We start from the raw sequence: 27,444 nt of genomic DNA, 5'->3' as shown, positions 1-27,444 counted from the left end.
GGAAGAACAGTGGTGGGGTCCCAGGTGAATGCCCTCCTCTGGAGTGCTCCACAGTGCAGCGGGTAGCAATAATGGTGAGGGCAAGTTCTTGGCCATACTTTTTCCCTAGCAGTACATATTTTTCGTTAGGTCCTGCTCATGCTTTCAACTGGTTGTTTCTCCTTGTGATGATATTAGCATTGGTTAGAGCATACTAACAAAACCTCAGTGTGCATATTGATGAGCTGTTAGTCTCTGTGCACATGTATAATTGGATAGTATTTATAAAGTATTTAAGTGATTGTTAGCCACCTTGTTGTGCACTATGCGTGGCTTCCTCTAGTGTAAACTAAAATCTGCAAAACATATAGGGAAAATGAAACATTTCTCACATGAGTGGTAGTTGCTTCCTGTGAGAACCTGCCATAACAGTAGCAGGGTTTTGTAGGTGCAAGGTCATGAGACCACGAGCGTGGGAGCACAGGAAGAACTGTCACAGAAGCTCTGGAAAGACACTGCTACACTAGCTTAGATGAAAGGTTGCAGAGGTGCAAATAGCTATCCCTTAGCACTGCTGGTGCTAGAGCGCTAAGGTGCTTCAAACACTGTGCAACAGAGATTGGTGTAAAACTGAGTCGCACTATCAGAAAATCTAGTTACTGGCTTTGTGAATCTCTAGAGTGTCTCCCCTTAAATACACTTTCTCAGCTCTGCAGTGATAGGATTGTGAATTAAATGGTTATTCATGTGTTTTAATTAGTGTCAACAGTCCTGTCAAAACTGAGTGTAACTTTTACACTTGTGTATAAAATAACATGTATTTTGTGCATATTCTGAAGCACTGCTGCTGTTACCCACGGAGCAATTTGTAGCTATTGAGCATCCTCTGATGTCTTGCATAGGTGCAGTTGTAGTGAAAGTGTGTGTAGTGTGCCTGAATTTTGATTCACCCCAGTATAATTCATTGTTGTACACAGAAACTTAGTAATTTGACTTCCGAGAGTTTGAGCTAGAGCAGATATCTGACGTTATTCAGGAAAGTTTGTAAATCCTGCTTTCATGGCCTAGTTTGAGACTTTATGTCAACGATGCACTAGTCTTCCTGCCCTGAATTCTGATACTGGAACAGGGGTTTAAGTAGCTTTGCTATTTGTAGAACATAAGGCTCGTGGAGGTCTACTAACCTTTTCTGTATTGGTTTTAGGTATCAGGAACTCCTAGATGACAATCAGGCACCATTTTACCTGTTCAGCTGTGCAATGCGCTGGCTAGCTGTACGGCTGGATGTTATCAGCATTGCTCTTATCACAACCACTGGCCTCATGATTGTCTTAATGCATGGCCAGATTCCTCCTGCCTATGCTGGGTTGGCTATCTCATATGCTGTGCAGGTGAGTACATCCACATAATGTAATATTTAATTTCTCATTTGATGTAGTTATTGCTAGGAAGTAAAAATAACACACCACTGAAAACTTCCTTAATGCACTAGAATGGAAAGGGATACTGTTACCTCTTTTGGTAATGGCGGGGAGAGCAATTCAGAGTCAGGACTTCTTGCTAGCAGCCAAATTACAAATTATGAGGACCGAGGTGCTTACGGCTATTGTTTTGGGGAGCTGCCTTTTTTTAAAACAATGCAGTAGAAACTGTGGCTCTTCATATGCTGCATATTACGATTTTCCTGGATATTTCTAGAAATTGGATTGATGGTAGATCAGATATCTACCAAACTGATGTCTTAATGTATTGCCTGCCATGTGTTTTCACAGCATTCAGTGCTGTAGCTGTGTGGGTTAGGTAAGATTTCAGGGATCAGAATACTTGCTATTAAGAGCTGTTATTTGGCCTTTTCTGCCTCCTGGTGGTAGTAAGGTGAAGTTACAAAACTTAGATGGCTAATACTTAAAGCTGTTGCTTGTGGGAAATGTTTCTAAACTGCTGGCTTTCCAACTTATTAATAAGTTATGGCTATTTTAACATCAGCTATTAAAATTAATTTGCCTTGGGCATCTTAGCTATATGGTGTCCAATGCCAAGAGTACTTGTAACAAGAATCACAGAATTGTTCAGGTTGGAAAAGACCTTTAAGATCATTGAGTCTAATTGTTAACCTAGCACTGCCAAGCCCACCACTAAACCATGTCCCGAAGCACCACATCTATATGTCTTTTAAATATCTCCAGGGATGGTGACATCCCTGGGCAGTCAGTTCCAATGCTTGACAACCCTTTCAGTGAACAAATATTTCCTTTAGACTGGAAATATCCAATCTAAACCTTCCCTAGTGCAACTTGAGGCCATTTCCTCTCATCCTGTCACTAGTGACTTGGGAGAAAAGACCAATGCCCACCTCTTTACAACCCCCTTTCAGGTAGTTGAGGAGGCTGAGGGGAGACCTTATCGCTGTCTACTTCTCCAGGCTAAACAACCTCAGTTCCCTCAGTTGCTCCCCATCAGACTTGTTCTCCAGGCCCTTCACCAGCTGCTTTGCCCTTCTCTGGACACGATCCAGCACCTCAATGTCCTTCCTATACTGAGGGGCCCTAAACTGAAGACAGTATTTGAGGTGTGGCCTCACCAGTGCCGAGTACAGGGGGACAGTCACTGCCCTGTTACTTCTGGCCACACTATCATTAGGCTTGTCTCTTAATTCAATTATAAATCACAGCTCTCTAAATTTGTCTTTATTTTCTCCCATCGCTCCAGTTAACAGGGTTATTCCAGTTTACAGTCAGACTTGCTTCGGAGACAGAAGCACGCTTCACCTCAGTGGAGAGGATTGATCACTATATCAAGGTAGGACAGTAATACATTCAACTGCTTGTTGTAAAATTTCTTGTTGCTTCTTATGTTTCTGGCATAAGAGAAGAGAAAGCCAGACACAGTCTGCCTTAGTACAGAATGTATGTTTCTGATTTTATAAACACATTAATGCATGTAGTGTAATACTGCAGAGTGAATTTGTTTTATGAATATGTATATAAGCATTGGCAAGATGAATGGTGCAAAAGCTAGTGGGTAACTAAGTGTACAGGCATCGCTTGCCTGTAATCGCTGAAGTGACATAAGAATATCAAAAGTTTGCTGACATTCAGTAGAGAGTGGATTGTGTGAAAGGGCTAACTGGGAATTCAGTACAATATTTTAAAGTAAAAGGATGGTGTTCTGGCATCCTTAATTCCAAACCTAATGGAACTCCTTCATTTAAACACAGATAACTGTTACTTTATCTACATGTAATTCTGCTTCATCCTAATAAGTCTACTTCTTTTTCCACAGCTATCTTATGTAACATATTTCTATATGCTTAAAAAGTCAAGGAATTGCTCTCATTGCAAACACGAGAAATATGCTAGGCTAAACATGAGAAATGTGCCAGGCCGACTGCTTAGCAAGCTGCTTAGACAATCTGTAACCTTTTCTTCATAACTAGGATTTGTGTATGTGGAACTGGGCATAGGTCAATGAGGAAAGTGTAGTCAGGAGAAAACCCTCTATGGGGTCTGGTCTTCGAGGTGAAAGGCTTTTTTACTTAATACACAATGCACATTCCCTCTGAACTTTGGAAGGAGGTATATATCTGTTTGGTAAATCTGGGCTATGTAATAGTTGATATTTGTAGAATGTTTCTAGCCTGTGGATTTAATACTGAAAAAAGAAAAAATTTACAACTGCCTACTCCCCCAGTCATCTTGTGGCATCTGAGAAGAAAATTTCTGTGTTTGTAAGACTTGGTGACTACACAAGCTGAGAACTGTGTGCCAAATACTGCCTAGTGTCTCTCGCTGAGATGGGTTTATCACTGTCAGGCCTTCAGTGGCAAAATGTATAGTTGTAGGCTGATGGTGTGTGGGTGGTGTGTGGTGGTTGTCTTTTTTGGGGGAGGTGGGAGATGGGGGTTTATACTTCCTGTCTACCATTTTATATCCCTATTAAGCAGCACTTTCTGTGATTGATTTTTTTTTTTCTTTTGGATCTCTAGACAGCTATTCTATTATCCAAAAAAAGATGTGGACAGGCTGGAAAGGGTCCAGAGGAGGGACCACCAAGATGATCAAAGGACTGGAGGACTGGGAAGCCTGCCATATGAGGATAGGCTGGGAGAAATGGGTTTGTTCAGCCTTGAGAAAAAGGAGACTTAGAGGGGATCTCATCGCCATGTACCAGTACTTAAGGGGTAGCTACGAAGAAGATGGAGACTTCCTTTTTACAAGGAGTCACATGGAGAGGAAAAGGGGGAATGGGCACAAGTTGCTCTTGAGGAGATTCCAATTGGACACCAGAGGGAAGTTTTTCACAGTGAGAATATTCCAATGGTTGACTGATCTCCCCAGGGAAGTGGTTGACTCGGCCACATTGGACACTTTTAAGATTCAGCTGGACAGGGTGCTGGGCCATCTTGTCTAGACTGTACTCTTCCTAGAAAGGTTGGACTAGATGATCCCTGAGGTCCCTTCCAACCTGGGATTATGTGATTATGAAACTGTAAAACTAGTTTGAATCTGAAGTGAAAGGGTGGGTGAGCAGTAAACTACCATGCAGGTTCTGCTGTATCTTATTAAGTCCCAGGCTTGGCTTCTTTCAGTGTGGGCTTTGAGGTTGCCGTTAGGAGTGCCAAGCTCAAAGAACTGGAGTACTATCATAAAGGATCACTGTTTTTTCTCAAACCTGTGGGGTACAACTAATCTGCCTCTAACCCAATGTTGTGATGTCCACAGTTGACATAGTGCCTGTGGGATCTCTCTGTAGTCGATGTAGGAAATGGCTATCTCCAAAGGGCAACTTACTAACTTTTCTAAGTGTTTATATTAGAATGAGAAAACTCATGCTCCAGAAATGCTGGCTTCTTTGTAGTGACTATAAAGGAGTTGACGGGGCCTGGTTCTGTTGGGGATTCTTACTTTGAAAGTGTTTAAAGTTGCATGGGATGAATCCCACAACAGGATTTCTGCTGTTCTCTGAGGCTGTTTGTGCTAAATATGGGAAAGTGACCTTGGCTTCATTGTAAACATGCTATAAAGGCACGCGTTCGGTTTTCAGAGGTTCTGCTTTTCTCTTTATGAACTGCTTAATGAGGGACCTATTAAAGGGCAGAGTAAAATAGCAAAAGTGACCAAGGTGGAAAGGGCCTGACTGACTCAGTGATTTAATAGAACGGGAGAATGAGGCAGAGGAGGGTAACATTTGTACCATGTGTCACATGGACATTCTTTTCTGTGTCAGAATCAACAGAGGTGACCTTGGCATGGCATAGCAAACGAGACATAGAAATGCAGCAGACTTTGCATCCAGAATTATCAAGTCTTTGGAATGCCACAAAACTCAGTAGGATTGTGTTAATAAATTAATAGGCCTAAAATATATTTTGAGTTCTGTTGATGAAAAACATTTTTGTATAGAAGGACCAATGTCATTATTAAGGCAACAGGAGGGGAATAACAGTGTGGTCAGTGTAACATAGCGAACTTCTGAACCTTTGGGCCTGTGTGTAGCCCCAGAGCTTATTGTAAAACTGCCATGAACTAATCTGGGCCAAGCTTGCAGGGAAGAATTCCTGCTGAAAGCTTGCAACTGATAATTTTCCTTTCTGGTATTTTGTTTACTGGAAATTGAACTTCTGATTTCGTTTTAAAGACACTTTCCTTGGAAGCTCCTGCTCGAATTAAGAATAAAACTCCTCCTCTGGACTGGCCACAGGAAGGTGAAGTTGTTTTTGAAAATGCAGAGATGAGGTACCGAGAGAACCTGCCTCTAGTACTTAAAAAAGTGTCCTTTATTATCAAACCGAAGGAAAAGATTGGCATTGTGGGAAGGACAGGCTCAGGTAAGGAAAAACACTAAGCAGATTGAAGTTACTACTTCTGCAGAAATGGAATGGAATAGAATAGGGCAGTCATGTTGGTTCTCCTCTGTCTTCTCTGTGTTTGAAGAAATTGTTAACTGCACAGGAGTGGTCCAGCAGTCTGTCAGTGGTGGTTTCTGTTCATGTGCATACATAAGCAGGATCCCTGTAGACAGTAATGAAAACAACTTTTAATTTAAAATAGAGGCATATCCTGCTATGCCTGAGCCAGCATGCTCATACTGATTTAACACCCCAAGCCACTTACCAGTACAGAACACTACCTACAACATGCTCATTGCGGCTTATTTGACTCTCTTAAAAGTTTTCTGTACTGATGCTGCAGCCAGGTTTGGCTCTAAGCTGTCTCAGAAGCCTGTATTGTGAAGAATCAAACCCCCTGTTTGCGAGATGACTTAAACCAGCTCCAAAATGTAGTTTCTAAATAAGCAATTAATATTGCTGTATTTGGTTTACGTGGTAGGGTTTTGGTAGCGGGGGTGTGGTGCCACTGCAGGGGTGGCTTCTGTGAGATTAGAAGCTGCTACTACAATAGCTTAGAAATTTAAATGCTGAACCCCAGCATTTACCAGCATTGTTTGCCAGGACTTTATGGTATTTTGAAACACTTGTCTTACACGTGCACAGCTTTTCAAATGCTTTCTCATCTCAGAGCTGCTATGACTCTGTAGAAACACGAGTATTGTTTTTACTGTCTCATTTTTAGGGAAGTCTTCCCTTGGAATGGCACTCTTTCGTCTGGTTGAACTGTCTGGAGGCTGCATTAAAATTGACGGTGTGAAAATAAATGACATCGGTTTGGCAGATCTTCGCAGCAAACTCTCAATAATTCCTCAGGAACCTGTTCTATTCAGTGGCACTGTGAGGTTAGTGAGACCATAAAAAGGCTAGAATGAACAAGAAGGCTACCAGCTTATACTTGAAATCAGATAGGTGTCTGGTGAGATGTTAGTTCTCAGGCATCCTAGCTTATGTTCTGTTTTTGAAACAAAAAAAGCACAGCTAAATGATTTTAGCTGGCCCAGTGCAGAACTAGATGTGATCATCATCTATGAAAGTCTTGCTTTCCGTTTAGATTTGCTTGAAGCTTTTGTATTTTTGACTTCCATCTCTACTGTGTTGTTCTTTGGCTGCTCTAACCCTAATGTGCTGGGAGCATCTGATTTCCTTGGCAAGGAAGTATTGTCAGTAGAAGGCTAGATGGGAATCATCCATCTGGATGAATTAGCACACTGCTGTTTTGCCATTCCTTGCTGAATAAAAATTCTGGTTATGTTTCCTGCTTCCCCCTCCAGATCAAACTTGGATCCTTTCAATCAGTACAGTGAGGAACAAATCTGGGATGCTTTGGAAAGGACTCACATGAAGGAGTGTGTAAGTATTACATGCCCTATGAGATACACGTTTGTTTCGGCTTTCAAGCCTACATATTCTGTTAGTAGCTGTTTCGGAGACCTTTAGATAAAGCTTTTTTTGCAAGTTTTTTCCTTTATTGGCTATGCTTTATTTCTAGTAATGAGTCTGAAATTTTGGAGGAGGTGCCATATTTTGGATGTTTACTTTTTTAGTATATAGGATAGCAGAGTGCTGCTTCATCACAGGGACTCCTAGGGTGTTACAGTATTTCACATGATATTTTTCTGTATGTGCATTAGGTGTGAATTCTACATTTACATTTGTGAGTGTAAATGTCACACATGCACGTTTATACTGAATTTAAAATCTGCCCTTTGTGAGGCCCTTTGCAGCAAGTCACACAGCCATGACATTTCCAACTCTTCTTTTCTTGTAAGTCAAGTGGCACGTATGGTTACGGTACGTAGGCTGCAGTAATTCCTGCAGGGACTAGGTTTGCTCTTTTCTCTTGGTGAGAGAGACTGCCAGGTGATATGATTTTGTACATGGTACTCTTCCCCCACCCCACCCCCAGAAATCAAATATTTTGTACTTAAGTCATTCTAAAGGTGCTTACTGAGAGGATATAGCTCTTCTAGCTTAACAACTAGAAGTGTTCTCAGGAGCTATCACTGTGTCCTGGGCATTTCAACCAGACTAGGCACTTCTGATGTCGTATTGTTGTTAGTAGCATTAGTTGCTTGTTACTAATTTCCCCAACAGAGAGGGAGAGGGGAGATGGTCAGCAAAATGTGATGGATATTTTGGAACATGGGCAAAATCAGATTTGTAGGAGGAACAACTGTTTGTCTCATGTCATGGAGATATGCAAAAAGTCTGAAATGCTCTAAGATTTTTGCTACCTCTTTCCCACACAGGTTGCCCAGCTGCCTATGAAACTTGACTCAGAAGTGACGGAAAATGGGGAAAACTTTTCAGTTGGAGAGAGACAGTTACTGTGCATAGCTAGAGCTCTACTGCGTCGTTGCAAGGTGAGCATAGTGATAAGAAAAATAGCTGGACACAGCAAACTGATAGCGTTGAGGAAACCTTTTTTGTGCCGGATTCATTCTATCTGTCAGAAGAATCACACCAGCAGTTATTGCAACCCACCGATGGTGTAGGATTAGAACAACTAGAAAGGCATCTGTAGCCAGCTGCAGAAAGGTATTGCTTGTTAGTGTTAATAATAGTGTGTCAGACTACCCTAATCATTATCACTTATTCAGAGTGTCCTGTAACTGGTGAGCATGAGATTCTTCCTTGCTTCCACCTTTTTGTAAAAGTCAAACAAGTACCTTCCTTCTACATGGCGTTCCACTAAAATGTAGTCTCCAAGGAATTCGGGACCATGCTTCGTCAATGAAGTTAAGGGGCTTGTAGGAATGGAAGACAAATAATAATTACAGTGAGAAAGGGCATTTGGATTGAGATTGACCGGGATTGATTTTAACATCCTTTTTTCTTAAATAGAGGGAACCTTAAAATATGGTGTCCTACATCTGTTTTAAAGCCAAGACTACTCAGCAGAAGTTACTGCGCTCTCTCTGCAGTACCTGTGCAAACCAAGTCTAGTTTAGCTTTGACAAGACACCACTCCAAATGAGTTGGTCTGAGGCTGAGAAGGGGGGTAGTTCTTTCCAGCATTAGAAATCTAGTAAGCCTAGCTAATATTGGCTGATTCCAGAAGGAACTGTCACCACCAAGGATGTGTCAGATAAGCTTACCAGTAAAATTTATATTTGAGATTTAGCTGCTGAATGTAAAACTGAAAGCAGTGGAAACTCGAGGCCCAGGTCAGAACCCAATCATCTTGTGGCGCTAGGATGTGACCATAAAATATAAGTGTAATCCATAAGGTAACTGTGTTGAAGGCAATTACATACCATTCCCCCCCACGGCCCCCCCACCCCCCACCCAAAAAAACTCAAACCCCAAAATGGAAAGGGTGCTGGTAAAAACTACCTTTGTGACCACAGCTCCATAATGATTGCCAGTTGTGACATCTCTTGGTCATGATAATTCTTCCCACTCTACATATTTTTATGTTTGGGTGGGAGGGAAAGCATTACTATGGGTAACAGCCAGGATTATATGCTGCTTTCAGATTTTGATACTGGATGAAGCAACAGCTGCTATGGACACAGAGACAGACTTACTGATTCAGGAGACCATCAGAGAGGCATTTGCAGACTGCACTATGTTAACGATTGCTCATCGCCTGCATACGGTACTGGGCTCTGATCGGATCATGGTGCTAATGCAAGGACAGGTAATCAGAAAGGCTTTTGGGGCTGCAGTTCCTGTTAGTCTGGTGGTGCCGTATGTACAGGCTGAACTGAAGGAACAGCTAGTATTGGAGGGTAGAAAATCCTCTGTACTCATTCACATCCTCGGTAATAATACTCCAATAGAATCAATTATTGCCTGACGGTAACAAGATCAAAGAAGGCAAAGTTTCTTTTATGCTCCAAGAAAGTACCATAGAGTAACAGTCTCTCTTTTAAAAGTGTTTTTAAAACTCCCTTTGTAGGTTAATTCTGAGATGGGTAATAACATAAGCATCTCTGCTGGGGCTCAGGCAGTTTTCCATTACTTTCATGAAGCCCCGTGCTATCAAACAGGCATATGAGAGACTGTACCCACTTTCCAGGCTTCTGTGTGGGAGCTATAAACAGTTAAATCAACAGCAAGAACATCTGGCAAGGCTCTTAAAGGTAGAGAAGGCAAAATCCCATAGCATCTGCCTCTGTCTGCCAGAGCCAGCAGAGGCTGCTAGGAAGCAACCTCTAGGATGGGGAGTTCCAGTGTTTGAGCTAGTTTGAAGCATCCCTGGTTACAGCATTTATGCATAAATGCACATACTTTCACCGCCTGTTGTCTCATCTAAAGATCACTGCCATGTTTCAGCTTCTTTACTACTGTCACAGGTGTAAGGGGTGGGATTTCTGCTGGGTTTTACTGACATACTTCACCTGCCTTGTTTGCTTTCAGGTAGTGGAATTCGACACGCCGTCTGCCCTTCTGGCCAATGAGAACTCGCGCTTCTATGCTATGTTTGCTGCTGCGGAGAACAAGGTTGCTGTCAAGGGCTAAAATTCAGGGCAAAGTCACTTTAATTTTGGAGAGCTGCACTCCCTGCCTGTGGCAGGCCAGCTCTTCTTCCTTCTCCTCCTTCAAGCAGATTATTGCCTTTTCATCTTTTAATTTTTAGCACAGTGTGTCAAGCCAGAGAGATTTTAAAAACTGTCAGAATTCTTCATGTTTTTATTATTGTATTTATTCCATAATCATATTACTAATTTTTTGTTATTAAATGCACTCTACAAATGGCTCAGGGAGCCATAGTTATAAATGTATCAGAGGCCTATAATGAAGCTTTATACATGTAGCTATATCTATACATAATTCTGTATATAGCCTATATTTACAGTGGAAATGTAAGCTGTTTATTTTATATTAAAATAAGCACTGTATTAATAACAGTGCATATTCTTTTCTATAATTTTTGTACAGTTTACGGTACCAGAGATCTGGCTTTGTTATCTGACTGTATCAGACACCATTTTGTCTTTTACAGTTGGTCTTCTCCTAGTGCCAGATTTTCTGTGTGTCTGAGTGGAAGTGAAGCTTTGCAACAGTGTCCTTTATTGTCACATCTTTGTTGTCTAGCACAGGGGAGAAGAGCTCTGTGGTGTAACTCTATTGCATTGTAATTTATCAAAGCTATTTGGAGCATCGCTAATGTTCACCATGGCAGCAGCTGCTGCTTCCCATATGCTTTCCCAAAGCAGGGTTTTTAGTGATCTCCTGAGTGGAGAACCACTTCTGGCTCACATTAAGGCCTCGTAATTTCTTAGTGTCCTGATACATTAAGAAATACTGTATCAGCAGGGTTTATTTTAATGCAAGCAAGCTCAAGCTCCTCCTGCTTCGCTGATCTAACACAACCAAAATCTAACTGTTTGTGGAATGTTCTGTAACAAATTAATCATAAGGTTCAAATCATACCCTGTATGCTAGCTGGAAAGCCTTTTCAGAGTTGCTTCAGCTGACTGACTCCTTTATCTTGAAGCTGCTAACACTCCTCAGAGATTTAGGTTGGCTTTCATTGGCATGGGTAACACTACTCTTTCTTCTGCTCACTTACACTAAGGTTAAACAACATCAATATTTCCTGTTTCTTTATTGCACACTTGTTAAGGAAACAGTCCCCCACTCCATGTCTTCTGGAACTTTAAACAGGTTCCTGTTGATCAGGATCTAACACTGGTGTAGGACATAGTTTTCTTACCATAAAGAGACCTACCTCAGGTTACTGGGTCCTGCATAGTATGTTGCCATAATCACTGTACACTATCCCTGTTTTGCGGGACCTGTGGCCCCGGTGGGCACAGTTGCTCCTATAATACCGTGACTTATTGAATGGTCAGCGTTGCATGTCTTTGTCAATTTGGACATTTTGTAGCCTTAGCATGTTTGCAAAATGTCTCATCGAGGCAGAAATCTGAAAAGTAAATAAAACTATTTTGGGTTTTGTAAATTTTATTGGCTTAAGTGGTTTATTTTGGGCACATAAATTACTTCTCACCTTTTTGAGCCCTGTGGGACAGTTTTTGCAGGCTGGTTTTTTTTTTTCTTGTCTATGCACCATAGTGTGACCTTTCTTCCTTCAGAGTGGAGGTGTTTCTTTAAAAGTGCAGTGGGTAATTTTTGTGCCCTCCAGCATGGGGGTGGATTGCAATGTATGTATGTTTGTGCTGAGTAGAACAGGGAGTAATAATTTATAGTACAAGTATTCAAGCCAAGTAGCAAGGGGAGAGGTCAGACAGAATACAGGAGATCCTTCTTAGGCTCAGATTTTTCCACTTTCTTTACCGGCAAGCATTACTGTTTATAATGTGACATGACTGTAAAGTCACAGCAAAAAGCATTTCTACCTATGAATATCACAGGCAAATGGTGGTGTTAACAGAGGTTAGACTGTAGGTTGAAGATAGCACACAAAGCATCATTTGTTATAGTTGTTCTTTACTAAGTCTTGTCCTAAGCAAGAATTAACTAGCACAGATCTTACCCTGCTCACAGGCCTGGACCCAGGCTTAATCTGTCAGGTGGTGGCTGCCATTTTGATCAGCATTACTCAGTTCAAGGAACAGAGAGACTGTATGTTTGGGTTAGCAGAGGGAGAAGTAATATGCCTCTCTCCAAAGAACATCCAGCTAAGTCGGGGTTCTTTGATCAGAAACTTGAGGACAAAAAGAAACTGGGGAGAGGCACAAGGGAGCAGGGGTGATAGGCCAAAGAGGTAATGCCCTGCTTCTTCCTTAAAAGTTAGAACTGGGTAGAACGAAGGCTGAGTACCGTAAGGGGAGAGGGAGAAAATATGAAATGCATCTGCCTGAGACTGTGCTTAAAACAGTTCAGTCAGTTGTCTTGTGTGACTCTATTAAGGGCAGGATTGTCTTGGGACCTCCAGAACTGAGTTTACCCCAAGAACTTCAGTATTTCCCTTGGAAAAAAGGGCTCGTGTGGCACCTAGTTCTCAAGTGCCACTGGGGTCAGGGCGTGGCTTCGTTTTGCAGCTAAGGCTGAGCTAATGGCAGTCTGGGCAAAAGGGGAGCCATCCTGATCTTCTCCTCCTCCTTCTTCTTCCAGGCTGGGAGTTTCTTCTGCTTTCCCGATGCCAGCACTGGCTCTTGCCTGGTCCAGCAGTGACCCAGTTCAGAAAGCTAACTTGCAGAAAGTTCACCCTCCAAAAGCAGGAATGCTGTACAAAGAAGGAGACAGGAAGGCACACCTGGAAGGGAGGTGAAGTGGGGCTGCTCTTTTCAGTAGGTGCTAACTGTTAACACTAGCATAGGTATGAGGAAACTGCACTCGGGATTCATTGCACCAAACTGCTGCTTCCCAGTTACGCTCCCTTAAAAAGGGGAATACTTTCCTGCTGCTTCAGTGAGCTGAAATAGCTCAAAAAGGAGTTAAACAAGAGCCTGTGATGGAGCAGGTGAACAGTAGCCTGTGGACAGCAGGGATTAGCTCAACCATTTTGTTAAACCTTAGCTCCAGCATTGTTACTTTGGAATTAAGGAGATAGCCAGAGGGAAATGTTCTTCTGTAATCACTTACCTGTTTCACTTGGCACTTGTCTCACAGACAGTATAGAAATATTGCTTCTCACATGGGTAGCAGTAATTCTTTTATTGGCTTTTGTCCTGAACCACAGGAGCAAGCTGAGGCATTGCCCGGGGCCCTGTCACTGAAGGGGAAGGAAGAAACATCAGTATTTACAAATGAGACTGAAATATCTTTGAGGCATTCTACAGGGTTGATGATGATGGGAATTTTCAGGAATTTGATCCTGCTCTGGAATTTATAGTGCGATATCTCAGAGTGGACTTCATCCTGCGAGGAGCAGAATAAGACTGTGGCACTGGGACAGAGGCTCTCCTTAGAGATCCTACCCAAAATAGCATGGAGGTGGCACACCCTTCTTAGTACATGGCAAAGGCTGTGGCCCCAGACCACAGGTGTGCAACTTGAGAGAGATTTGCCTGGGATAATTGGTTTGCTGCGTTACCCTGGGGAATTTCAGTTGCACCAGTTTTACTTATCCTGTCCGAATGTGGTGAGTGCCACTGCTCCCCATTCATTATCATAATCTTAGACTCTTACAGAGAATGTGTTCCAGTTCATCTCATCTATCAGATGAGTGGAAATGTTGCACTTGCTTGGGACTTCAATTGAAACCCAGGTAGGATTCTTCTAGAACTACCCAGTGGAGTTAATGTGCAGTTAGATCAGTGTAATTAAGTCCAAAATCAGGCTCGCCAAAATTGCGCTAGCCTGAGTGCTATTACCTGTGGTGAAAATCCTATGGGGTCAGATCCTGAGGGGCTGGAGCTGTGGTCTGCCTGATATCCCTAGATGAAAGCCAGAGGGAGATGAAGCAGTCTTAGTACCTCGCTGGGAACAGCATTTGAGAAAGCACAATTACTTCAAAAGGTATCAGAAGGAAAGGACAAATGCAGAAAACTTGATTTATAAAAGAGGGTGTGGAAAGGAAAGGTGGCAGGACAAAAGTTTCTCTTAGCTAGAAGGGGATTGAGCGAAGACAAAATAGCTTCTTGAAGGTGCTTCAAAAGAACATACTGAGAAGATGGAGAGTGGCTGTAATGCCCTCATCAACCAAAGAGCTCTTCTGAATGCTGCCTTGTTATTTTTTACTGCATCTGCAGTGTGGGTTTTACTATGTGCAATTGCATATATAAAGGTTTTCTTTATAGTCCCGGCTTCAGGTCTGTCTAGGATAATACTGTGATTTGTTTTACCCTTGGTTCAGCTGGAGACAAGTTTTTGCTGGGAGCATGACCATACAGTGGAAACGCACTTGGGAAGTGGTGCAGATGCTGCTGTCACTAGTGTCAGGCTTAGGAGGCTTTTAGGATGTGCTGCTATGTGTGTGTTAAACCCACAACCGTGTAATAAATGTTCCTGTACCATCCAAAAGACGTGCCTTGGAGACTCATCGGGTCGCTGAGGTGGGCAGAGTGAAAATAACTTGGAGAACAGACGCATCACTACATGGGGCAGAGACATTCCCTGCGTGCTGTTGCTGGGCTGGGTGCAGTTCAAATCACAGCTACTTCTAGCACACCTCCCTCCTTCCAGCTTACTGTCTCCTACTGTCGCTGTGCAGAGAAACAAACGGTTGTATAAAGATGATAATTTTGTGTTTTCTGTCCTTTCTGATGTAGGCCCATCTGGGGGCAGTTTGGGGTGAGCACTGGAGGCAGGCAGCTATGGCCAGCCAAGGTGGGAGGGAAGAGATTAAAAAGAGGGTGTGTGTGGGGTGCTGGTAGAGGGAGGCTGTTTAGGGTAGGACTCTGAGCTAGATGTGAGGAGTGTGAGCAGGAGCAGCGGTGGGATGACTGCACGTGTCAGCCCTGCTGGGAGCCGTGGTGTGGAGGGTGTGGGGTTGTCCTGGAGCTGGGAGGGGGCGGGGGAAGGTGAAAATGAAGCACTGGGGCTGCGCGTAGGCGGCAGAGCTGGCTGCGATGCTGCGCCAGGGCAGGCGTGAACTGCGTGGGGCATTGCAGCCGTGCCAGTGGCCGTCCCGAAAGGCAGGAGCGGCGGGGCGCGGCGTGGGCCACAGCGCGGAGCGGGGGAGGGGACGGGACGGGCTGGGCGTGGGATGAAGGGGAAAGCTCAGGATGTGCGTGTGTCCGCTGCCCTGTGAATCGGGGCGGGGGTACAAGAGCGGCGCGGAGGGACGGAGCCGGTGGCGCAGTGGGCGCGCAGCGTGGGCGCCCGCGGGCGTGAGCGGTGTTTGCCTTGGAAGCCGTGGCGTCGGAGCAGCGCACGGCGCGTGCCACAGGTGGGCACAGGCGCGTGCGTACAGCGCGACGCCCCACGCGCTGCACGCCGCGCGGCCGGCAAGGGCGGCCGGCGCCCTCCGGTGCGCGCGCAGCCGTTGGCGGGCGGGGCGGGGCGGGGCGGGGCGGGGCCGCCCCGGAGCGCACCCTGCAGTCCCGCGCCGCGCCGCCTGGCGGCCGTACCCGCGGCTGGTGGTTCCGGTGCCGGGCCCTGCGCTCCCTCGGCCGGTGCCGCCCGGGGCCTGCGCGGCCCTTTCCCACCCCACCTCCCCTCCCCGCCCCGGTCGCTGCGGCCGCCGGGGCCTCCCTCCTCCCCGCCCGCCCATGGATTTCACATAGCAGCCGCCGCCTCCTCCTCCTCCTCCTCCTCCTCCTCCTCGCCGCCGCCGCTCCATGGCGGCTCCGGCTCCGCGGCCGCCCGGCCTGTGTTGCTGCCGCAAGGGGTCTGCGGCCGGGCCGGAGGCGCCGCCGGCCCCTCCGCCGCCTCCCGAGCCTCCCCCGGACGTGGCATCGGTCTCCAGCTCGCAGCTCTTCAGCCTCCGCCACCTGCACTTGGGGCTGGAGCTGCGGCCCGAGGCGCGGGCGCTGGCGGGGTGCCTGGTGCTGGAGCTCTGTGCTCTGCGGCCGCAGCCCCGCGCCCTGGTGCTGGACGTCCACCCGGCCCTGCACGTCCTCTCGGCCGCCTACCGCCGCGCCGCGGCGGGGGAAGCGCCCTGCTCCTTCGTCTTTTCGCCCGCCGCCGAGGCTGCCGCCGCCGCCGCCCCGGCGCCGCTGCCCCCGCCGCCCTGCCCGCCGCCCTCGCCGCCGCCGCCCTGCGCGCCGCCCTGCGCCGCCAGCCCACCCTCCACCGCCACCTTCCTCTCGGCGCCCTGCATCGCCGCCGGCCCGCTGCCTGCCGCCGCCCCGCCGGGAGAGCCGCCCGCCGCCGCCGAGCCGCCGCTGCCCCTCTTCGCCCAGCCGCCCTCCGCCGCCTGCCCGCTGGGCTTCAGGGTGGACCCCTTCACCGACTACGGCTCGTCCCTCACCGTGTCCCTGCCCGCCGCCCTCCAGCCGCACCAGCCCTTCCAGATCATCGTCCGCTACACCACGGCCGAGGGCCCCGCCGTGAGTACCGCGCTGCGGGGGGCGGCGGGGCGCGGGGGGCAGGCGGGCTGCCGAGCCCGGGGAGCCTGGCGCTGTCCTCCCGTTTTCCCCCACATTCTTCCCTCACATTTTTCTCTCCTGTTGCTGACCGTCGGGGGAGCTCCCCGGCCCCGCAGCAAAGGAAGCGGGAGGCGTTTCACTGTCACCCCTTACTTTCCTGTCCCCGTCCCTCTGCTGCCTCTTCCTCCCCTCGCCTGACAGCCGCCCGGCAGCCGCCGCTGTCCCCAGTCCGCTGCCCGCCGGAGCGCTCGGCGGTGCCGGTCCCCTGCCTGCTGCTCCCCAGCCCTGCGCCGTCCCGGTTGCGATGCTTCTACCGACCCAGCGCCCGCCTGCCTGCCTTCCTACCTTCCTTCCTTCCTACCTTCCTACCTTCCTTCCTTCCTACCTTCCTTCCTTCCTACCTTCCTTCCTTCCTACCTTCCTTCCTTCCTACCTTCCTTCCTTCCTACCTTCCTTCCTTCCTACCTTCCTTCCTTCCTACCTTCCTTCCTTCCTACCTTCCTTCCTTCCTACCTTCCTTCCTTCCTACCTTCCTTCCTTCCTACCTTCCTTCCTTCCTACCTTCCTTCCTTCCTACCTTCCTTCCCCCGTCGCCCCCAAAGCTATTCATCCTCCATCACGACAGTCGTTTTAAAGTTCTCTGCCCTTTAAGGGCGTTGCAGTTGTTGGCGAGGAGCGTGAAAAGTTGAAAACTCTTGCTTTGACTGATTTCGTCAGGCTAAGTTACGTAATCGGCAAATACAGGAGTTTCCCCGTGGGTTTTGCCAGGTGCTTACAAAACTGAGCCTTTTGCACACCTAGGTTGACGTTCCTATGAGCCGTGGTCAGGAGTTTTGAGAAGAGTCAGGACGATTCTGCATATTCCTACAAGTTCTCTGCTGGAAAAAGGATGAGAAATGGCCCAAAATACTTGTTTCAGTGTGGCCGTGGGAGGTGCTTCCTTGTCCTTGTGGATTAGTCATCTTCAGTAGTGAGATGCTTTGTAAATTCTGTCACTTCTTTTCAACCCCTGGTATTAGAAGCACTTTGTTCCTGGCCTTTTAGGTGCTGTCTGGCAGATCTTGTGCTTTTAAGAAGTTATGATAGCAAACGATATAAAGGCATCACTGGAATGTCAGTTCTTTTTGTTACTGTGTAGTCTGTTCAGGTTGGGAATCCAACTAAAATTGTTTTTGTTGTGTGGTTCATGTATCTGTTTGCAAAAGGAGTGGTTTTTTGAGAGTCTTGAAACTTTGGTGCCTCTGTCTTGCCTAATGGATTTGACTCTCAGCCTGCTGGTTTGGTACTGCTGTTGGGTTGGTCAGAACCAGTAAATGTGTGGATCTATCACAACTTATTTAACAAGAACAGGAATAGAACATATGTTTCATGCAAAATAACCCAATAGCAAATATATACTAAGCCTTTCCTTATGAAGGGAAAGTATTGCTGAAGAGAATGGGTTTGCTGCATCTTTTTCTGTCTAATTTTAAGACTACATTGAAACTCATGAAAGTAGCTTCATCCTCAGAATGATCTGGATAGTCTTAATACATCGTCTCACTGTGAGCAACAAGTTCCACGTGAAGATTTTTATTGACAGAAGTTTCCTTCTGTTATATGATGACCTTTTAACATGCTGGTCCTTCCCTAGAAGTGCAAAAATCAGGTGGAATTCTGGCAGTTTTAAAATTCAGATCCATTTGTAAGTGAGGGTATTGTTCCTTTTCACCTTTGGAGCTCCTGGTTTGAATATTTCCTTGTACAATACTCTGCTGGAGTTTTTCTGCACTGAAGGGGTACATGGGAGATGCCTTTCAGGGCCCACAGTGTGTTCAGAAGATTCTGTTCTTTTTGGTTTTTTGTGATTGTTTTTTTTTTTTTCAAGATTTTTTGAAGAAACCTGGTTTTGTTTTTGTCCACACTATGCCTCATTTACGGTGGGAAGGCTTTAAAGCTAATTTGGTGTTGCCCTGTGCTCTATGATCATTCTCCGTCTGGCTGAGCCATACCTCCTGAAGTACCCGATAACACACTTTCCTCCTCTTGAACAATTGTTTTATTTTAGGCTAGCCTCTGCTTTCTCTGGGGTTTTACCAGCCCTGTTGCCAAAGGAGCAGACTGTCCTGCTGTGCGTATGCAGAAATGATCTCTGATGTAATGGAACGCTGATATGAGCCTCGGCTTTAGAAATGATCTGAAAACCCCTGGAAGGTGCAGGGCACTGACTGACGTGCTGTTCATTTGGTCTCACCCTGCGTTAGCACGTTGCCTCCCTGGCCCCGCACACAGTCCAGCGTGAACGCTACGTGGTTGAGGATGCTGGGACTAGGGCATTTTTTCCATTCCCTCTGTTGTTTGTCTTGCTTCCTCCGGATCAGGCATGAGCAAGCTATTCTTCATCCTGTCTTTTGAAGTCTTTATTGTACCTTTAGTGGCATGTATTGCTTCTGCTGAAATGAAGCTACAAGAACCAGTGTCAAAAGGTTATTGATGGTTACAGTGTCGGGGCATGCACTGCCCTGTTCAAGTGATACTGGAAAGTAGAAGCAGGTGTGTTCGCTGCCATGAATCGTACCACGTTTCCTTGCTCACTGTTGTAGATTTTGGCTGGTAAAATATTTGTCCTTGAGTAGCACCTGTTGTAGCCCTTCACGTTCAGCACACTGAACTGTGTTTTTGGATCCAAAGTCATTTAGTGCTATCATAGTGGTATGTCATTGCTGTTTTTCAGCCTAGCGTTGCATTTTAATAGGGATGAGTAACTCACGTGTGTATAAGGGGGACCTGATTTATACTGGCGTTTAGCACATTTCCTTGCAGTCCCTTTTCTCTGCATAAGTGAAGCAACTTTACAGTGTTTGACCTCTCTCTTCTAAAAGATATATTTTCTTTGGCCTTTTTCTGAATCTAATCTCTTTAGGTCAGGGTTTATTTCCTATGGGACCCTTGGCGTACTTGTGGGACTAATAAAACGGTAAAATCGTTTGACAGTGCAGCACAGCCATCACAGCAAAGATAGTAGCCTGTTTAAAATTGGAAACCTGTTGCCTTGATATACTTGGTTTGAGCCATCTGGATATGTTGTTTGACTGTCCCATTATTCCTCACGTGGAGGAAGGAGCCAAGATCTTTGGTTGTTTGATGGACGTTGAGAGACAGCTGAGAGATTAAATCTGCCTTTCACAGAGCGTTCCAGCTCCCTGTGCTCTTAGGAAACCATATGCTCAGTACATCACCAATTCACTTTAGAAGCAAGACTGTCATAAACATTGTGTGTATCTCATGGTGTGGGCCGAAGGTACACACTGATCAGGTGTGTCACTGACTGTAGTCGTGCTCTTCCTCTCCTCCTTTACCCATACCCCTTACTTCTTGGTCCTACAAATACTCTTTCATAAGACTTTTTTTCCCCCCCTCCTTCTCCAGGGAGAAAAATCTACATCTGTCTCTTACCCACTGTGTCATGCCTGTGATTTGGCAGCGCACATGTTAACACCAGTGCTATTTTCTTTCCACGACAACCTTAAATGCAAGCCCTGCTCTGTGTTCTGGTATAAAAGATGATAGCGTTTCCTCGTCTTTAGGGTTTAGCAAAAAGAACAGCCCTTTTTGCAGTGCTGGAAACTTCCCCATTGTTCTGTTAGATTTGTCCCGATTCCTCAGTCCTCCTAGAGTGACTTGCTGTCCAGGTGTACCTTGCTCCTGTCACATCCTCCGCATCTCATGTGCACGGTTTACTTTGTCATGAGATGGAGCGGCTCGTTGTTTGTCTAGAACAGAGCTGTGGTGTTGCAGCTCTTCTTGGGAGCTGCATCAATAATGCAGGTAGAAACATGGAGAGTTTTAAAATTGAAAGAGACTTAGCTAATTGCCTTTGTCACTTGCTGGATTTGGGTAAAAGATTATAATCTAAGGCAATAAAAAATACATTCTTGGCAGGTGCCTTATAAAGCATGAGCTTCTTTGCAGTATGTGGGCAGGGGGAAACCAAAGCCACTGTTAAGCAGAGGAACTAAACAGCAGTTATTTACTTAAAATACTCCAGAAGAAGAGCTTTAATATGTGGAACATGAAAAACTAGATAAAAACTATGAGCGTTAGAGCATTATGATGATGTCACATATATTTCCAAAGGGGAGCTCAGGAGGGATTGGGATGTGGTGTAGCTGCTACGGTCCCAAATACTGCTCTCTGCCTGTGTACTGCTCTGCCCCCCGCCCCTAGCAGTTTGGTGCTCCTTGCAAGCCTTTCTCGGACGCTGCTTATACTCGTTTTCCCTAGTCCATAGTCCTGCCTCTGTCCGGCAGCATAGCCTGGTCTATTTATATTACAGATCTATTTATATTGTTTCAGGATAACTTTCATCATTGTTCCAAGTGCATCTGGAAAAAGAGACGGAGGCTTGCCATGTAGCTGCAGACATTAGCAAATGGGGGAAAATAATACTTCATCCTCTGCAAACGTTTTTTCCCTCTAGGCCTGTGGGGCTGGTACTTCATTTAACTTCAACCAAATGTCCAATAGAGGGGTGCTACTTGAAAAGGAATTGTCCTTAATTTATGGAGTTTCTTGTAAACAAGAATAAACTTCTCAGTTCCCCTTTGCTTCCTGCTTATGTTTTCTTCCGGCACTGGTCAGGGAGAACTTCCCCTTATCTCTCTGCTGTAAAGATGACAATTGTCTGTCAGCCCTTTTTCCTTCCTCCTCTAGTGTTGCAACTTAGGTCTGGTGGTCTCTGTTTTCTCTGTTAGCCTTTTCTGTCTCTCAAAAAGCAAAGGAAACAAAGCCGTTTGCAGGTGAGTCTACCCAGCAGGGCCAGCGATACAGATTGTAAGTCAGACTTTTTGTAATACAAGCACAAAGCCACTGACCAGAGGAGCGTTTTTCAGTTGGCATTGGGGCAGATCTTTAAAAACTTAATTTCTGAGCCTCCTTCCTGGATCATTAGAAAACTACTACCCTAGATTAAAACATAGCAGTTGCACTTTTATGTGAATATGTGTTCTGGGGTGAAGCTGTTTGTTTCAAACTGTGGGTTTTAATGAGACATGTATCTCCAAATGCCTCCTGGAATAGTGGTCTCCAGTTCCACAATGTCACATCACAGAGAAGATATTAATTGCTGTGAAATGCAGGTATCTGTGGACTGGAAATCTGTAGTTATGTCGTGCACCTCAGCTGTGACCTGGGGATTTGGCCAGTGATACACTGAATTGCGGCACGTGGATTTGAATAGTCACGTAGCCTTAGCCCTCGTGGTGTAAGTGAGGCAAGGTTCATCAGAAGTCATGCTCTAAGCATGCTTCTGGCCCAACAGGCTCGAAACAGAAGAGGGTAATCTTAAAACACGTTTCAAGATAAGAATGCTGCTGAGATTGATGTTGCTTCTAGATAAACGCTTTTAATTTTGTAATGCCTCCCTCCTAAAAAACAAAGCAACAACAAAAAAAACCCACCCCAAAATCCAAAAACAAACACCACCCCCAAACCCAAAAGGTTTGCCAGGGAAAGCGTGAACTGCTATATGAATAACTGAAAGCTGCTGACAGTATGTTTCCTTTCCTTACCTTTCAATGATCCCCAGGGGTGCTGCTGAAGTGGATGATTTGGGAGAGGAGCACACTGGCGTCTGAGGAGAAGGGTCTAAAGGCAAGGGAAGAAGATAACAAAGAATAACCTTATAAGACAGAGGGAGAGAGAGAAAACTTTGACTTCCAGAACACAGAAAGGTTAACTAGGAGACAGAGTTGTAATATATCATTAAAACCAGAGCAGACATAGTACCCAGGCTTCTCTTCTGTAAGTATTTCATTGCTTTCTCTTGAGCACCAGAAATGAACTAGTGTCTGCACTAACTGCTGTTCCCTGAATTCAGATTTATTAGTTGCTTTGATCTAAGAATTCAGCAGATGCAGAAATTTTATTCCTTGTGCTTGATTGTTCCCAAGACTTCCAGTGGTTCCAACTTTATTGCAGGTTTCATAATATTTGATATTTTCTGTAGAAGTTCAGCTCCAGAGTTCTAGGATTACAAGAAAATCCTTATTTAAAATTGTTCCTACACTTCAAAGTTGGAGGCAGGGAGCATGTGAAAGCATAAACATTGCATTTGAAACAGAAAACCCAAAAAGGCAAATAACTGCACTTTTTCATATTATTCCTAATCTGTCCAAATTATTTGCTATTTGATACTGAAAATTTACATGCTCAGTGTTGTGTTTTGTTCTTGTTTTTTTTGTGAACACCCAGAATCTCCTTTTCCACTCTGTTAAAAAGAGGCATCCAGTGTCACTGACCAGATGTTTCTTACATATACTGACTTTTTTTTGCATAGTATCAAAATGTTTGATGCTTCAGCCAGCAGGGCAGTGTCAGGGTCAGAGATAATGTTGTGTACACTGTACAGCCTCAGGGTTTTTTGGTTTGTGGGTTTGGGTGGTTTGGGTTGTTTTTTATTTTTTTTTTTTTTGCAGCTTGCACTACCTGACCCTCTATTGAGTTAAAAACATGAAGATATTCAGAGTACCTCCTCTGATAAGAATGTTATGAGGATGTTTGTTAGGGACCTGTTATTAACCAAGCAAATCAATACAACAGAAATAGCGAGTGGCTGAAAGACACTATGTTGTGTGGCACCACTCAGTGTTCAGTCAATGAGAAATTACTGTGAATAGTCACGGCAAATAAACAGGAGTAGAAAGATGTATTATTAGAAAGGAAACCATGCCCTGTGCCAGGTATGCATCTGGGGAGCTAAACTGCTCCTCCTCCACAATCCACTTGATTTCTGGTTTTGTTTTTTGGCAGTTCAACCGTGTGATTTTTGTCCCTTTCCCTCACCTCTTCTTCACATCGTATTTCAACAGATCTGGTGGCTGGATCCAGAACTGACATATGGCAATGCCAAGCCATTTGTCTTCACGCAAGGCCACTCAGTGTGTAACCGTTCGTTCTTCCCCTGCTTTGACACACCAGCAGTGAAGTGCACCTATTCAGCTACTGTCAAGGTGAGTGACCGAGTGGATATAAATGGTTTGTGGAGCACTTAGCTGCTGTTCACTTGTGCAAGCGTAGTTACATTGTGTGTGGATATATGATATAAAATATTCATTGTGACACTTAGCGTTATAAAAAATACGTGATTTTTTAGATCTCATACTGGTTCTTGGAACAGAAGTGGGGTACTGCCACAAAGGCGACTCTGTTGCCTGTCACACCTGAGTCTTGCCTTCCCCATACTCAACGTTGAAAGAGTAACCATGCAGTTGATAGCATGAAAGAGAGACTTTGGCAGGTCACTTCCAGTAGTGGTTATTGATGATAATACTCCACAGTATTTTATCAATTCTTGAAAGGAAAAACCAAAGTTTTATGACAGCAGCATCAAATAATGTTGCATTTTGTGTAGAAGAAATAATTTGATACGTGGGCACTTTTGGGGGAGCTGGCATAAGAACCCATGCAATAGAGGATGAGTAGTATTTTTGGTTGGTATGTTTTCATGGGCTGGGTAGATTGTGGTGTAAAAACCCCACAGAAATCTTATATTTTGTGTTATCTAAATGATTGTTTTTAATGTACATCCTCTTAGGCATAGATGAAAAAAGCCAGAGATCTGTGGTATAGTCACTTAGCTGTGATCATCTAGTGAGTTGACGTGTATGATGTTGGTCTTACAGGCTCCAGCAGGCATACAGGTGTTGATGAGTGCCACCCAAAGCACCTACTTAGAAGAGGAAGGTGTATATCAATTTTACATGGAATATCCGGTTCCTGCCTACCTAGTGGCCCTGGTGGCAGGAGACCTTATACATGCAGACATAGGTCCAAGGTAAGATTTGCAGTGAGTTGATCTGCTTTTTGTGTCTCTGTGCAGTGCTTTAACTTATAAGGGGTAAATACCTTGAGTCATGGATAAGGGAACAGGTGGGACTGTGAGCTGTGAGCGTTCAGAGTTTGAGGTTAGTTGGGTGCTAAAGACCTGCATGGCGCTGCGCTGGCAAAGATGTTTTCCTCTTTCATAAATGTTGCCTATTGTCCCCTGTGGTCGTTACAGCTACTTGCCTTGTTGCTTTAAGGCGATTTAAGGGATCCTTGATTATCTTTTGTCTTGTATCCATTGAATCTTAGCCTAAAGAAGGCCTGAGTCTGATATGAGACCTCTTAGCACTATTGCCATACATGGAAGTGTGGTAAGAAGTCAGGCTATTTTTTCTAAGAGATAATTCAGTTTGCTGAAGTATCACCTGATGTTTTCTGTTTTCTGACAGGAGCAGAGTGTGGGCAGAGCCTTGCCTGCTGCCAACAGCCATCAGCAAGCTTTCTGGAATGGTTGAGCGCTGGTTGACTGCTGCAGAGAGTCTGTATGGCCCATATATTTGGGGAAGGTGAGTTTAATAAGTCTCCTAGGAATAAGTAATGGGAACAAAATAAAACAATCTTGAGAAATTATCGTGCTTTCTCCCTGCGCTACCAGTAGCAGAACAAATGAGCCTTTCAACTGGCAGCACTCTAGTAGTTGGAAACAAATGTTGAATTTTTGCTTCTCCAAGTGGCAGAGAGGATGTGGAGGCACAGTTATGTTTTACGTGGTATGGAGGGCAGAACTTCCAGTTCCTAAACAGTGGATCTTCCCTGAGGAGTGAAAGTTATTTATACTATAGTGTTTTGTGATGCAAGTCCAACATTGGGCTGGACACCATTTAAAATGTATGGCAGTTTTATTTATCTTATTTGGTTTTACATATGGCTCCTGACATATGATAGATTTATTGTGGTATGCCTGAGGATGCTGAAAACCGGACTCAGTACAGACTCATTGAGAGTCCAAGTCCCTAAAACCAACATGAATAGTTTCTGAAGATAAACTTGACCATGTATTAAATGAGAATGTTTTCATTCTTTGGGTGGGAGAAAATGTTTACAAAGACTTCCTATATTTCTTTGCTAAAGGTAGGCAGGAAGAACTTGCTACTGTTAATTAAAAAGGCTTTGCTTGAAATGGTCTGAGGACATGGCCTTGTGTTCCAGTGCTGACCATTGATGGAGAAATTTAGAAAACAAAATTAATAGCATTGTTATGTTCTGAAGCAGACAGACTAGAGTAATTTTGCTGACAGTGCAGGTACACCAAATCAATTAACTCATTCGATAGCTTCCCAGCCTCTCTCTTTCCTGGGACCCTCTGGGGACTTGACACTGTGTACGCAGAGAAACCTTAGAGGTACTGGCTATCAGGTATACAACTTGTGATAAGTTTGTGTGTGTGAAGGGAGCGTGATGCTGCCGGCAAGTGCTGGATCTGCTACATGTGAAAAGACTGTCTAGTCTTGATGTCCAAACATGAGCAGGTCCTTGGCCAACAGAATAAACTCTGTGATCCCCTGATCAGAACAATTAGGCATCAGTGGTCTAGAAAGTTTGTTCCTGAACTCAGAAAAAAGCTCTCAGAAGAGCCTTTCCCAAGGAAAAAAAAATATTTCTGTGTATGTCTCTTGAAATAGCTGTAATTTACCTATCTCCTCTCTTCTTTCTTCTCTCTCCCTGATTTTAGATATGACATTGTTTTTCTTCCTCCTTCCTTCCCTATTGTTGCCATGGAGAACCCATGCTTGACCTTCATTATCTCTTCCATTCTGGAGAGCGATGAGTTTTTGATCATTGACGTCATTCATGAAGTTGCCCACAGCTGGTTTGGAAATGCAGTCACCAATGCTACGTGGGAGGAGATGTGGCTGAGTGAGGGGCTAGCTACATATGCACAGCGCCGGATCACCACTGAGACCTATGGTATAGCTGCAGAAATGCTTCTCCTTATGATGTGTCTAACCAATAACTGAGTTGGCTGCATAGAATATTTGCCTTGGGAGCCCAAAAGCCTGTAGGGAGCTGGTTTGGGTTTTTTTTTTTTCATTTCTGGAGCACATAGGGCCCCAGATGTTGCCTTGAACATCATCTTAGATGCTTAGTGTCTGATGTTGTCTTGGCTTTGGGTGGAATCGATACCTGATACGGTAATAGGGGCTTTGAGCGAGGTGTGTTAGCACAGCATTGTAAGGATGTTTGCAGGAACTATGGAACTACTGCTGGGTACCAGGCAGGTGTTCATATGTCAGCAAGGTGAGCAGAGGATGCTTCAGAGAAAGATGTAAGAAATCTTATCATGGTTACATTGTGAAATAACTATCCTCTGAACAAGTGTCTTTCTAAGGCTGGTCAGTTAGTAGCTACCTATGGTTGGAAAGAATGATGGCAATAACACTTAGGAAAAAAAACCCGTACACATCTACATAGCTGTCTGTTTATCTGTTTGAGGCTTCCTGTAGAATTGTACAATCCTGCCTTTGGCTATATCAGTGACTTTCACAGGGCAATTTTATGATGCTGTCTTTAGAATACGTAAGTAGTAAATCATTGCTTTGGCTTTTCAGTTTAATTGGATTTTTACTGAAGTGAGCAATGGAAACGTATATTTCTCTAGTTTGTCCTGTTGTGTTCTTAAAAGCCTGTACCATGTGTATTCTCACGCATCTGCTGTAAACAGTCTTGCAAAAAATCCTGGAAATCTTGGCAGCGAGAGTGTTTAGAAACATGCCTTTGTTTTTATTAATATATATTGTTCTTGGAGATGAGCTGATGATAATGAAGTTTGGGGAAAGTAGTGCTCTGAGCATATGTGAAGATGTAGCAATGTATATTATATAT

General features: G+C 44.8%; 1 protein-coding gene and 1 long non-coding RNA gene across 9 annotated transcripts in view; one reads left to right on the top strand and one right to left on the bottom strand.

The window, feature by feature from the left end:
• ABCC5 (ATP binding cassette subfamily C member 5) overlaps positions 1 to 27,444 on the top strand; it is a 78,527-nt gene that overhangs the window by 42,037 nt on the left and 9,046 nt on the right. For 6 of the 8 annotated variants that reach the window (XR_012661535.1, XM_075099115.1, XM_075099116.1 and 3 more), the window contains 12 exons: positions 1,184 to 1,370; positions 2,689 to 2,778; positions 5,617 to 5,806; positions 6,552 to 6,711; positions 7,141 to 7,219; positions 8,119 to 8,232; positions 9,348 to 9,512; positions 10,235 to 10,318; positions 23,607 to 23,747; positions 24,420 to 24,571; positions 25,011 to 25,127; positions 26,294 to 26,529. Coding sequence is in view for 7 of the 8 variants with exons in the window: in XM_075099115.1 (XP_074955216.1) it covers positions 1,184 to 1,370; positions 2,689 to 2,778; positions 5,617 to 5,806; positions 6,552 to 6,711; positions 7,141 to 7,219; positions 8,119 to 8,232; positions 9,348 to 9,512; positions 10,235 to 10,318; positions 23,607 to 23,747; positions 24,420 to 24,571; positions 25,011 to 25,127; positions 26,294 to 26,529 (1,715 nt within the window). In the remaining variant the exon portion in view is untranslated. Of the gene's footprint in view, positions 1 to 1,183; positions 1,371 to 2,688; positions 2,779 to 5,616; positions 5,807 to 6,551; positions 6,712 to 7,140; positions 7,220 to 8,118; positions 8,233 to 9,347; positions 9,513 to 10,234; positions 10,319 to 12,898; positions 14,969 to 15,880; positions 16,720 to 23,606; positions 23,748 to 24,419; positions 24,572 to 25,010; positions 25,128 to 26,293; positions 26,530 to 27,444 lie in introns of those variants that run through there. The other 2 variants (XM_075099119.1, XM_075099120.1) reach the window with 2 other exon arrangements.
• LOC142059875 (uncharacterized) lies at positions 11,550 to 14,232 on the bottom strand. Its single transcript, XR_012661536.1, has 3 exons — positions 14,101 to 14,232; positions 13,370 to 13,499; positions 11,550 to 11,747 (listed from the first exon to the last, which is right to left on the bottom strand). It is a non-coding gene; the product is annotated as an uncharacterized LOC142059875 (long non-coding RNA).

This window comes from Phalacrocorax aristotelis, chromosome 7 (assembly GCF_949628215.1).
Source record: "Phalacrocorax aristotelis chromosome 7, bGulAri2.1, whole genome shotgun sequence".
Classification (NCBI taxonomy): Eukaryota; Metazoa; Chordata; class Aves; order Suliformes; family Phalacrocoracidae; genus Phalacrocorax; species Phalacrocorax aristotelis.
The sequence above is the reverse complement of the archived record's forward strand: the minus strand, read 5'-3'. Positions and strand labels throughout refer to the sequence as shown.